This window comes from Arachis ipaensis, chromosome B1, assembly GCF_059453495.1.
Source record: "Arachis ipaensis isolate K30076 ecotype BB chromosome B1, ASM5945349v1, whole genome shotgun sequence".
Classification (NCBI taxonomy): domain Eukaryota; kingdom Viridiplantae; phylum Streptophyta; class Magnoliopsida; order Fabales; family Fabaceae; genus Arachis; species Arachis ipaensis.
In genome coordinates this window covers 139,135,104-139,148,597 of record NC_142436.1, presented here as the reverse complement: position 1 = coordinate 139,148,597, position 13,494 = coordinate 139,135,104, and the positions used below count along the sequence as shown (strand labels likewise).

The window sequence follows — 13,494 nt, the reverse complement described above, 5'->3', positions numbered from 1 at the left end:
ATGATAAAGTGTTCATGCCCTCAATGTGGGTTTCAATTTATGCAAATAAGAGAGGATGCGTATGACCACCTGTTGATAAAGCCCTTTCCCGCTGGCTATACTTTGTGGTTGCGTCATGGTGAGAAACTAGCTGAGGAGAGCTCTACTTGCACACCGATAGTTGAGAAACCTACACCCGAGGTGAATCCATATCTTCAAATAGTGCACGAGGCATTTAACTTCACAATGCCTCCTGAAAATGAGGAGACCACAACAGCGGATCCTGTAGAAGACGATGATATAGAGTTGCCGTACTTGTACGATGGTCGAAGTTGCGAGGCACAGGATTTTGCCAATCTTCTTGCGGATGGAGCGGAAAAATTATATCCCGGCTGCTCGAAATACTCAAAATTGTCTTTCCTAGTGAAGCTTCATCACATTAAGTGTATGTGTGGTGTGAGTGACAAGGCTATGTCGATGATTTTGGACTTATTGCGGGATGCATTTGAGCAAGCCAAATTTCCGTCCACTTTGTATGAAGCCAAGAAAACTATCCGAAAGTTAGGGATTGAGTACAAAAAGGTAGATGCATGCCCAAATGATTGCATGTTGTATCGGGGTGAGGATGAGGACGCAACCAAATGCAAGCAGTGTAGGACTTCACGATGGAAGCAGAAGACGCGAAAGGGTTCCGTTATAAAACTCAAAATACCTGTCAGGAAAAATGGAAAGCCTCTCCCAGCGAAGACTCTCTGTTACTTTCCTCTTATACCACGACTGCAACGGTTATTCATGTGTAGCAAAATTTCATCTGACATGTTATGGCATAAGGAGGCAAATAATAACGATGGGTACTTGAGGCATCCAAGGGACGCTGAAGCATGGAAAGACTTTGATGCAAAGTATCCTTTTTTTTTTCTAACGATGCTCGCAGTGTTCGCTTAGCTTTAGCAAGTGACGGTTTTAATCCTTTCAGAAATATGAGTACCACTTATTCCATTTGGCCTGTAATTCTTATTCCGTACAATCTTCCTCCCTGGCTATGCATGAAATAGGCATCTTTTATACTATCTATGATTATTCCCGGTCCTAAGATACCGGGTAACGACATCGATGTTTATTTGGAGCCCCTGGTGGATGAGTTGAAGCAACTCTGGGATGGCGTTGAAACTTATGATGCTAATAAGGGGACCACTTTCAAGATGCGTGCGGCGCTAATGTGGACTATTAGCGATTTTTCAGGGTTGGGAAATTTATCTGGGTGGAACACGTATAGTGGGTTAGCTTGTCTCACGTGTAATGTGGACGCTAAGGCTCAGTGACTAACATTCAGTCGAAAATGGTGTTACACAGGCCATCGCCGCTTCTTGAATCAGGGCCATAAATATAGAGTAGACCGGATTAGATTTGACGGACAAGTTGAAAGCAGAGATCCACCGAAGAAATATTCTGGAGCAGATGTCTTAAGGTAGCAGTGTAACATGCAAGTGTCGTTTGGGAAGAACTCAACTTTGACAGCCAAAAGAAGACGCATTGGTGAAGATGTAGATCAAGATGACTCGTATTGAAAAAAGAGAAGTGTGTTCTTTGAACTCCCGTACTGGAAGGATCACATGTTGCGTCATAACCTTGACGTGATGCATATAGAGAAGAACATTTGTGACAATGTGGTCTTCACTATCTTAAACGATAGCGTCAAATCAAAAGATAATCTTAAGGCTCGCAAAGATTTACAAAGTATGGGCATAAGGTCTGAATTGTGGCCGGACGAAGGTGGTAAATATTCTTCAGCAATCTTCACAATGTCGAATCCACAGAAGGATGTATTCCTGAAGACTCTACAGAATGTGGTCTTTCTAGATGGTTACTCGAGCAATATTGCTCGTTGTGTTGACATCCGGCAGCGCAAGTTGTATGAGTTGAAGAGTCACGACTGCCACATTCTTATGGAACAATTACTTCCAATTTTGGTGAAAAATGCATTGCCAAGTCTGGTATCGAATGTGATTGCGAATCTGTCCTCATTTTTTTGAGAACTCTGTGAAAAAGCTGTAAATCCTATGCAGCTTGGTGCCCTTCAGAATCATGTTGTGCAAACTCTGTGTCAGATGGAAATGATTTTTCCTCCATCCTTCTTCACTGTCATGGTTCACCTTACGGTGCACCTCGTTGATGAAATAAAACTTGGTGGTCCGGTACATTATCGGTGGATGTTTCCAATAGAAAGGTTAGCTTGCTACTAAACGCATTCAAGACATTTTTTTTTCAAATTCGTTACGTATATACTAAGCGTTATGTCGTATTTATGTAAAAGGTACTTAGGACGATTGAAGCAATACGTACGTAACAGGGCACAAGCAGAAGGCTCAATTGTGGAGGGCTATTTATCCGAGGAGATTTTGACATTCTGCTCCAGATATTTGGATAATATTGAGACTAGAATTAATCGACCAGCGCGAGTTGACGATCGACCTGTTGATGTTACAAACAATACAGGATGTAATATGTTCCCAGAAATTGGAAAAGCTTCAGGGGCTATATCACATTTTGTACTGACCCCAATGGAAAGAGATCAGGCACATCGTCATGTGCTAGTCAATTGCGAGGCCGTCGCTCCGTTTATTGAGTACGTATGCACATGTAATCATTAAGCACAATTATAACCAATTTCAAACACTCAGTCATCGGACTAATTTCTTGTTATGTCGTAAAGTACATTTAGGGCAGAAATCAAGCAAAAATTACGGGATCAAACAAGGTCGTAATCTAAGATAGACCGTGTTGTGCATGCAGAATTTCCTCGCCGGTTCAAGCGTGAAGTTCATAGAAATTTAACCTGACCGACTTATTTGTGCCCTAGAATTATAAATTATAAATTCCAATTTTTTATACGAACAAACTCTAATTTATGGTGCTAGGTTCCAATGGACAGTACTGTACATTCGAAAGAAATGAAGTTGCTGGCATGTGGTCCCATGCTTCAGGCAAGATGTTTTGGGGCATATAATGTCAATGGGTACAAGTTTAGAACTATCACAAAGGAAGACGGGCTGAAAATACAAAATAGTGGAGTTTATGTCTCATCTAATACAAGAAGTTATGCCAGCATGCGTGACAACAGAGTGGCTATTGGTAGTGTTCCATATTATGGAAAAATTGTGGACATAATCGAACTGAACTACAGCTGCCATTTCATAGTGGTTTTGTTCAAATGTATTTAGGTTGATACAACTACGAGCAGAGGAATCAAACAAGACCATCTGGGCCTTACCAGCGTTAATTTTGCTCGTCCAATTCACACCGGTGATCGAGAAGAGGATGAACCATACATATTGGCATCAGAAGCTCATCTCGTGTACTATGTACGTGATGAAGTAGATCCAGAATGGAGTGTAGTGGTTCATGTAAAACCACGAGACTTGTATGTCATGGGAGGAGAGAATGAAGATGTTAAAGCTACTTTTTCTCCTCAGCCCAGGTTGAACCTGTCAGCAGCAGGTGACATCAGTGATTTACAGTTGACAAGGGATGATGATATAGAAGACCTAGTAGCAGATGTTTCTGATAACATCAATTATGTGGCATAGTGAAAATATGGCAAAACATGTACATCATTTTTAGAGTATATGTGTGTGTTTGATAAGTTTATCAGTGTTCATGATGTACGCAGTTTGCTGGTTACATTACTATCTGTGTTTTCGTATTTGAATTAAGATTTCATTTTAAGTTGATTTTCATGAATACCACCAGTTCCTCATTTTTTCCAACGATTTTTGCTTTTAAAAGTTAGTTTTCAAGGCTTTGTTGTTCTCATCATCATTGTTATTGTTCTTAACCTCCAATAAAGAATATTATGATATCGAGTAAATTATCTTGAATTACGATATTGTTATCATTGACAAATATATTTAATATAAAATGGTGTTGTAACAGGAGTAATGAAAACGGAGGATTTCTCATCATGTTGCAGGCACAACATTTGCTAACAAAATGGCTATGGCCTCTCCATTCTTTTCATTGGAACATGCAATTACGGTTGCCAGAGACATATGGTACCGTAAGTTGAATGTTAGGTCTTGGTTGGAGACTTTATCAGGACGATCTTGTTCTAATGAATACTTGAAAACGGCGAACGAAGCTACTATACAGGTCTGTTCATTAGCCGTACCCTTAAACACTTGAGTTAAACATTATTTGATTAATAAGTATTTTACTTTGATATATGCGTACAACATTTAACCAATGATAGTTGTTACGTTCATGCTAAAATTTGTAGGAACTTTATGAATGGGGATTAAGGTACGAGAAGAAATTTGGCTATGTTTTTGTGACATTTGTAGCTGGAAGGACATCTGAAGACATACTTGCTGAATTAAAGATTAGAAATAAATTTCTAGCATAGAAAGTGAATTACAGAGACACAATATGCTTTACAAAAAAGACCATCAACTATACATTTTATTATGGTTCAGATGCGCTTTAATAACTCGCATGGTGTTGAGTTGGAGATTGCTTCAACAGAGGAATTGAAGTATATAGAACGTGCTATTAGAGAGCTTCTTTCCAAGAAATCTGTCCAAACTACCGATGAAGGAGATGGTAATAGTTAATTTTGTATTTGTTAATTTTGAATGTCCTCTTTCCATAATTCCACAATTTTTTTCCTTAATAACTAGGTAATGACCTGGAAGTTATCATTATCTTTTAAGTAGATTTAGATGTTGTTGGTTGCATGTTCATATATTCAGTGTCAGCTGAATATTCAGGCGAAATAGTTGCTGACACTCTAGATGGAGCAGACACTGATTCAGAAGATGATTTAGATGATATTTCCTCCGGTGGATATGACATCTCCAGGGATGTTGAGCTCAATAAGGTTCCAGAAGACAATGAAACTTTAAACACCCAACATAGAGAAGATGCCGTACGTGCTGCAAAAAGGGGTTTCAATCTGAACAAGTTGTCATGGTTTGGAGATGACTTATCAGATCCGTTATCACGTCACTGCAGCGGATTTCTGACAGAGTATTTCTGACCAGGTCAATACGATGTTGATGAGAAATTTTGACTCAAAACTTGTTTGTCTACTTTAGTAATTCTGATTTTTATGCTCCATTGAACTTTGTTTTGAGTTTATGAATTCGGACGTTCACTTGATTTTTATGTTACCATTTATGGTTGAATACTTACTCAAAATGGTTGATAGTACAAGAGAAAACCTGATTCGTAAATTTATTTTGTTATTCATTTATAAATTTTTTTTAATTAATGAATTATTTTTTATGTAACACAAAAATGAAAATTTATTTAATGCATTAAATTGCAGTATTTGAAACATATTTTTTCAGTAAAAAAAATAGCGAGGACTAGAATAGTTTTAAGACGGCAATAATGTTTATATAAAAAAAATTCAAGTTAAAAATAATATTGCAGCTGTTAGAAAAAAACCGCTGCAAAACAAGTATCAATGTATTCAACAACGGTATATGTTGCAGCGGTTACAGAAAAACCACTGCAAAATGAGATTATTTGGTAGCGTCCTCTAAAACCGCTGCAAAATGGGTACATTTCACAGCGTTTACCGAAAAACCACTGCAAAATGAGATCATTTGGTAGCGTCCCCTGAAACCGCCACAAGAACCGCTGACAGATTCTATTTAGCAGCGGTTGATGGTGCCAAATGATTTGTTATTTGCTTTAAATTTTATGAATAGAATGTCTTATTTTTACTAAGTAATATGTCTTTATCATTTTTTTTTGTTTTTGATGTAGTTGGCACCCACCTAAGCCTGGCTTGAAGCGTATTTCTCAAGTTTTTAAGGGAAACTACAACAAGTCTTGGCTGAGTTTTGATGAGGCAGATGATGATACTCGAAAAATATGGTGGACAGAGTAGAGGGTAAATTTTATCTACCTTATTTTACGTACTTTACAATGTTATGTATCATAGTATGTTATATAATAACAAGATGTTATTTCTTTTTTAAAATAGAAATGCTTTGACATTTTTGACACAAAAGAGGATGATATCTATCAAGCTTGGAGGTTTAGAGCTGCCAAGCGCTTACAAGGTATGCTCCATGTCATTCGCAAAAAAGGTGCCCGTCCATATTAGATCCCACCACAAGTTCTTGGAGAATTGATGAGACGTTGGGACACTGATGCCTATAGACAATTATAGGCGAGAAATATAGCTGCCAAGGAAATCGATTCGAGGTACCTCTCTTCACACTGCAGGAGGCACCACCTTTCCAGAAGTGAGGTTACGCTTGGTAAATTGCTTATAGAAATCTTTTTCTTACTTTATACTATCAGTTGCCATTATAATTCCTCTAAATGGACATATTATCACTTTTTATGATTGTTTATCATATATAAATAGTGTCGTTGCCAAAATCCAAATAGATAGATATTTCCAAAGTATATACAAATAATAGCAAGTATAAAAAAATCTGGTTCTTAATGGTTTTCGCATGCAATAAGGTCATGACTTCCAATGTAGTGAAATTTCCTAGTACTCTACCTTGCTATTGCTTTGTACCTGCAGCATTTTTAGTACTTGGAACTCCTAAATTTATCAATAATCAGATCAAAGGAGATAAATACTAATAATCCAAGTAGTGCTTACAATAATAAGATGAATTCAGTGTGTATTACAATAATCCAAGTAGTGCTTATGCATTAAGAATTAAACAAGTAGTTAGTAATTAGTGAAATTAATTGATTTAATTCGTTACCTGCAAAACTTTTGTCAAAGCTGCCAGTCATCTTAAAAAGTTGATCAAAATAAGGCTTGCAATATAGAACTCCCTCAAATGAACAATAATTAGTCAGCTGCAACAAGGATGAATTACATAAATTAATGAGGACAATGAGTACATGCCGGAGCTTCGAACTGTGTGGCCTTTGATTGTGTAGCCTTTTAAGGATTGATTGAAGTACTTGTTGATTGAGTAAGGTCTAATGGTATTGAGCTCAATGATGAAGCTATAGTTTACCTACCCTCTGAGCACTTCCATCTGTGTGTATTGTACATGTTTTTGTTGTTAAGCTTATTATTGAACATGTTAACCTACCTATAAAAATTGTTTTAACACTTGCTGAATAAGAGAATTATGGTTTATTATTCCAATTGATTAAAAAGGTTCACATATAATTGGATGACTTTGTTATGTGTGGTGATGTCAAAACTGAGATGGAAACCATGTACGTATTATGTAATCATAAATGGTGAATTATTATACCTATGCACATATGTAGTATTTAAAGTGAAAAGTCAAACAAGAAATTAAAAAAAGGAAAAGCCAACTTCTTAATTAACCATCAATAATTGATATATTTTTATTATGTTGCCTTGCAATTTCTTTCAACCTGTGATGTATTGAGTGAGTATAAAGTCAAACAATTTGTGGAGATGATTGAACTTGGGACGTTTATGTACACTCATATTTGTTGATAATTTGATTACATTATGTAGAATCATTCACTTGGAAGACCATCATGTATGGATGAGTTTTTTTAGCACACTCATACTCGCAAAGAGGATAGGACTCAATGGGTTGATGAACACTCTCGAAAGACAAAGGTAACTTACCTTCATTGTAATGTTGGACTTATTTTTTTCACATATCCCCTTAGCTTTTACATTATTGATACTTATAGTAGTTTATCAATCATTTCTCCTCATTGTAGGATATATTTCAAGAGCGTATGTTTCAAGCTGAGCAAGAGCGGTAGGCTGCTATAGAGGCTGGTGTAACTGATCTACCACCTATCTCTGAGGAAAGCATATGGATTGAGACAGTGGGTGAAAAACGAAAAGGTAGGGTATATGGCATGGGTGAGGTAAGGGATTTTTCCATGGTACGACCTCGAGTTGATGGGCCAACCACGACCACCAGCACTGATGTTTTGGATCTTAGAGAACGAGTCACAATACTCAATAGGAAAGTTGAACAACATGCCGCTAAATATAGAGAGCTTGAAGACTTCTACCAGAGAGAAAAAAGAGAGTGGCAACAAACTGTTGAATCCTTCCGTGAGGATCTCAACACCAGCAACTCACAGATGGATCAGTTTAGTCATCAATTGAGCAGCTTGACTGAGTATGTGAGGGCCATGTGTTCTAGTAGTTTTGGATCACGTGTTCCCCCACCTCCTCCTTTTACTTTTTCAAGCTCTCAAAAAAGCACAGCTCCAGTCCCAGGTAGAAAACTCCCACCTATTCTGCAGCGACCAGGACAATCACAGAGTTCTCAAAGGGAGGATGATTCTGACGATCTTGATGACTCAGATGATTATTTAGATGAGTATGAGTAGGTTATTTAATTACTTTACTTTGAATATTTTGTATTATTAGTGGATTGCAATTTAAACGAATATAAGTCTAGGTTTAGTTATTTATCTTGTCTTGAGTCTTTATTTTAGAGGATTATTTATTATTTTGATAAGTTTGTAAACTCATTATCTAATATTTAGTATAAATTTTATTTTTATATTTAAAAGTTTATTTGTCTTGTTATCTAATATTCTGTATAAATTTATTTCTATATTTAACAGTTTATTTGTATTAATTGTTTACTATTTTTCAAATAGAAAAAATAATTAAAACATATAACTATTAAAATCGACGGTAAAGTTGTCGCTTTTTAAAATTAAAATAGACAAAAAAAAAACAAAATATAGACAAAGAATTTGTCGGTATCTAAATAATTAAATCGACGCTAACTGTGTCGATTTTATTGAATCAAATATCGATGGCAACGTTGTCGATTTTATTAATCATATTATAGATGAAAACATTGTCGATTTTATTGAATCAAATATCGACAGAAATGACGTCGATTTTATATAATAATATTGACGGCAATGTTGTCGATTTTAGTAACAATGTAAAATTCTCAAACTCATATTATAGACAGAAACACTGTTAATTTTATTAGAATTTTAAAAAATCGACAAGATTAATAGCGACCATCTTTGCCGTCTATTTTTCCGTTGAATTTTAATATTATCGACAATTTAGCCGTCAAATTTAACGATATTTCTTATAATGTTAGACGCTAGATTCCTAAATGTTGCCACTTGTTAATTCAATTCCAAATTTTTAAAACTTTCTGCCAAATGGACATTACTTTATATTACAGTAGATTTTAATATGGACACTATAATATAATTCATTTATTCAATTCAATCAAATTATTACAGATGTTCATATAATATTTAAGCTTCATATTGAAAAGTATTATCATTACAAACTAAAGCATTTAATGTATTTGAATGATAAAAAATACGCATAACCTATCATATATGGACACTGATATAAATATGGTACATAATATGATATGAGATATGTAAATAAAAATTTTAAAATTTTATAAGATATAGGACACTGATACAAATATGGTACATAATATGATATGAGATATATAAATAAGAATTTTAAAATTTTATAAGATATAAAAACACGATATATATATATATATAATATTTTTTTAGATAAATTACAATAATATTTTAATATTTTTTTAATTACATAAAATATTTAAAATATTTTTTATTTTAATAAATAATAATATATATTATTTCTAAATTTATTTAAAAAATATATGTTAAGAATAAGGTTTTACACGCTAATACGTAATGGTATTTAAGTGTGTTTAAATGTGTCCAAAAAATTTTTTTTTATTTTTTATTAAGATACGATTGGACACAGTAGACACGCATATTGGACGAATGTCAATAAGGCAGCATTTGTTTATAAAGACAAGACACTGAGATAAGAGACACAGAGACACAAAATCGTGTTTGACAGATGAGACATGGACAGAGACATTGTGTCCAAAGATACTAAATTAGTGTATTTTGTGTCCATCCTGACAGGAAAGACACAGAAATACTAATAAGGGATACGACTTATTTTTTTCTTTCATTATTCTTATTAATTTTTAATAATTATATTTTTTATTATTATATTTTTCATAATTATTTTTTTATTTTCATAATTTGTTCTAATTTATCATCAAATAGAATATAATAACACAAAATTTTGTGTCTTTGTCTTTTGTATCTTATTCTTAATATCTTGTCTTGTTCGGTTCTCAAAAACAAACACAGCCTAAATATCGTGTCTAAAATATCTCCAAGACATAAATACGACAACTTAGCAAAATATCCGCGCATAACTAATTGTTATTCGAATCTAATTTTATTGATTTAATGCATACTAATAATCTAAATAAAATGAATTAAAAGATGAAAGAGAAACTTTTACACAACAAATTAAAGATGTGAGAGAAAATGAAGATTGCATTATTCTAATTTATTAATCGAATCTAATTAATTTCATTTATATAAAACATATAATTTTAAATTTAAGGTAAATAAACTAAATGATGAAAGAGAAACTCAAATTATAGATGTGAGAGAAAATCAACATTGCATTTTCGATTAACAAATAAAAATTTAATACACCACTAAAAAATAATAAACTTCACAAATTCTTCTGTTATAAATACAATCATATTACGTGTATACTAAAATTAATTATTAACATAAATTATAAATATAAAATATATATTCAAAATATAAATACACATTAAAAATAAATTAAATCACATATGTATTTATATATAATATATTAGTAACTAATTTTAATATTTAATTTTAGTATATATAAAATATTTTTTTTATATAAATAAGCCCTCAATTCTCACCTCCAAACCACACCAATACATTACAGATTCTCTATTCAAACTAAATTGAAATGGCTTCCAACAAGAATGTTACACCCGTGTCCTTCTTCCTCCTCCTCCTTCTATTTACCACGGTGAATTCTACCGCCGTAGAGCCCTCATGGAATTCGGGGAGCCATCATTGTCCTATTGATACCCTAAAGTTAGCAGTGTGCGCCAAAGTGTTGATCATAGGTGCAGGGTCTCCACCACAGCAGCCATGCTGTAGCCTTATTGCAGGCCTGGTTGATCTTGAAGCCGCTCTATGTCTTTGCACTGCCCTTAAAGCCAACATTCTCGGCATCCACCTCAACATTCCACTCTCCTTAAGCATCATTCTTAACAACTGTAGGAGGGACACCTCTTTCAAGTGCCCTGATAATTAAATTTACATGCATGCATGCACTACGCCGATCTATGAAGTGTCAATAAGTGATCGTCATCATCGCCTGCATCTCTTTTAATTTTCTTTTGTCGCTTTTCTTTTATTGCATGTTTAACAATATGGATGATATTAGGCATTAGCTTCCTGCTTATTTGTCATTTTCGTATGTTGGAAGGACTACTAAGACGACTCGTTGTTGCATTATGTACTGAGCAATGATCTGCAGTGGTATAATAATTAATAAATTAAAGCAAGTTTTGTGATTCTTAATTAGTTCAACAAATAATTGCTTTACTTATTCTTTTTTTTTTATATATTTCTGAAATTTCTATTTTCTAGAGCTTTTAATTATTTAGGGATTGAATTGACTATATATATGACAACTAATAACATTTTGATTATCCGTGGAAAATAATGTGAATTATTCGTAATTATTTATTTGGTTCTTCCTTGTACTATTTAATTAGAATCATGTTAGAAAAACAATAACATAAAATTATTTTATTTAATTAAATATTTATAATTAATAATCCGATTATCTATACAAATATTTTTATTAATCAAGTCTAATTAAATTGATCAAAATTTATCAAAAATTACTCACACAATATGCGTGTGAATCACACATTTTTTTATTTGTGTTCCTTCTTTTTCTTCTTCTTCTTTCTTTTGTGTGGTTCTTTCTTTTTTTCACATTTCTTTTTTTTTCTTTTTTTTTCTTTTGGTGTTATTATAGTATATCTTATTTTTTATTTTTTGTTTGATTTTTTTATTTTTTTATTTTATTTTTTTATTAGTGAGTAAAATAAGAAGAATTATGAGAGAATGAAATTAAAAAAAAAATAAAAAATTATTTAAAAAAAGAATCATAAACAAAAAAAACACAGAAACCATTTCTTAATTAATCATAGAGAAAGTATAGGGAGCCAATGACCTAAGCGTACAATGTGTACAATGAAGGTTTAGAAAGTATTAGAGATATGATTATTAGTGTTACATTGTCCTATCAGGTTACGCTTTTGGGATGAGTGGTTTCAGGACATGGTATTAGAGTTCCAAATCTGGGCTCCCTAGCACTACTCTCAATCATAACACTAAAAATTTTTTAACCATGACACAAAAAATTTCTTAACCAATTAGACAATATCAGAAACAAAAATAATACCAAAAATTTCTTTACTGTGACACAATTTCTTAAACATGACGTAGTATATCTATGACAAAATATATTTATGTTCTTTTGTTAGTTTACATATCTATCTTTTTTTATATTGAATTTCTAAATTGGTAATGAATTTTTTTTGTCCATGATAAATGCTTGAATGTTGTTGCATTGTTAGTTTTTTTTTTTTTCCTTCATCTTTTTGTTATCGTTCTTTTTTTTAGAGCAAAAAACAAAAAAAAAAAAGAAGATGTAGGATGATGCAAAAAAAAAAAAAAAGACACCAAAAAAAGGACACAAACAAGAAGGAAAAGAGACGTAGATAAAGATCAGATTAAAAAAGATGTGCGTGTACATAAACGTAATTTGGTTAGATATAGTTTAAAAATAATATTTGACTGTCTAATATTTCTGTTCTAAATTAATATATATATATAACATTTTTTTTGTGACAATATATATGTAACATTTATACATACGTTTATTACATCTATAATTATTTATTTATTTATTTATTTCAATAATAATTATGTCATACAAAATAAAAATTTAGATGTATTAAAAAAAGGTCAAAACAAGCAAATGATGACCATTTATGATTTCTAAACTATGATCCAACATTTTCGTTTAGTTAAATCTCTCCTTTTACTATTTTGCCCTTTCGTGAGCAATATTCCTGTAATAAATGTCTTATTAACAAGTTATGTTCCATTAATTAATATTTTTTTTGGTCATCTTGCACATATAAATATTTCATTTATACCATATCATAAAAGACACCGTTAATCGAAAAAATGAAGATACACTACAAGAAATAAGGAGTTTAGCTACGAAAAAAATCGTAGCTAAATTCTAAGATAACCGTAGCAACCATACATTGGCCACGAAAGAATATTTGTGGCTAATTGGGGGTTGCATTTTCAATTTGTCACGATTTTAACGTTATTAACCACATTTTTAAATATTGTGGAGACCTTCAAAGAGTCACAATTTATATATCATTGTCTACGTATAATGCCATGGTTAAATAATTTGTGCAGGCCGGGTTTTTCAGCCACAATTTTTTTGTGGCTTTTCACATACAATCAGTGGCTAATTTGTGCTAATTTACTCTAATTGAACAATTTTATTAAATTAAAATTATATTTATATATATAACATTAATAACAAAAATCAAACTTTTTAAATATATAATATCTAACATTTTTTCATAAAAAAAATACTAATAATAATAA

General features: G+C 32.6%; 3 protein-coding genes across 3 annotated transcripts; all 3 read left to right on the top strand.

Annotated features, from left to right (window-relative positions):
* Nucleotides 1-924, top strand: LOC107613326 (uncharacterized). Its single transcript, XM_016315278.1, has one exon. The coding sequence runs from the start codon at nucleotides 1-3 to the stop codon at nucleotides 922-924; it is 924 nt and encodes a 307-aa protein (XP_016170764.1).
* Nucleotides 925-1,052: 128 nt separating this feature from the next.
* LOC107613333 (uncharacterized) lies at nucleotides 1,053-3,566 on the top strand. Its single transcript, XM_016315292.1, has 7 exons — nucleotides 1,053-1,275; nucleotides 1,333-1,447; nucleotides 1,559-1,973; nucleotides 2,046-2,206; nucleotides 2,294-2,609; nucleotides 2,898-3,116; nucleotides 3,201-3,566. Exons 1-7 carry the CDS (start codon nucleotides 1,053-1,055, stop codon nucleotides 3,564-3,566), a joined length of 1,815 nt encoding a protein of 604 aa, XP_016170778.1.
* A 7,178-nt stretch (nucleotides 3,567-10,744) lies between these two features.
* Nucleotides 10,745-11,098, top strand: LOC107613341 (cortical cell-delineating protein-like). Its single transcript, XM_016315304.1, has one exon. The coding sequence runs from the start codon at nucleotides 10,745-10,747 to the stop codon at nucleotides 11,096-11,098; it is 354 nt and encodes a 117-aa protein (XP_016170790.1).
* Nucleotides 11,099-13,494: the final 2,396 nt, after the last annotated feature.

Coding starts and splice junctions, on each gene's coding strand:
- LOC107613326 (XM_016315278.1), top strand. CDS start 1: ATGATAAAGTGTTCATGCCCTCAATGTGGGTTTCAATTTATGCAAATA.
- LOC107613333 (XM_016315292.1), top strand. CDS start 1,053: ATGATTATTCCCGGTCCTAAGATACCGGGTAACGACATCGATGTTTAT. Junction 1,276..1,332: donor TGGGTTAGCTTGTCTCACGT/GTAATGTGGACG, acceptor GGTGTTACACAG/GCCATCGCCGCTTCTTGAAT. Junction 2,207..2,293: donor TGGATGTTTCCAATAGAAAG/GTTAGCTTGCTA, acceptor TTTATGTAAAAG/GTACTTAGGACGATTGAAGC.
- LOC107613341 (XM_016315304.1), top strand. CDS start 10,745: ATGGCTTCCAACAAGAATGTTACACCCGTGTCCTTCTTCCTCCTCCTC.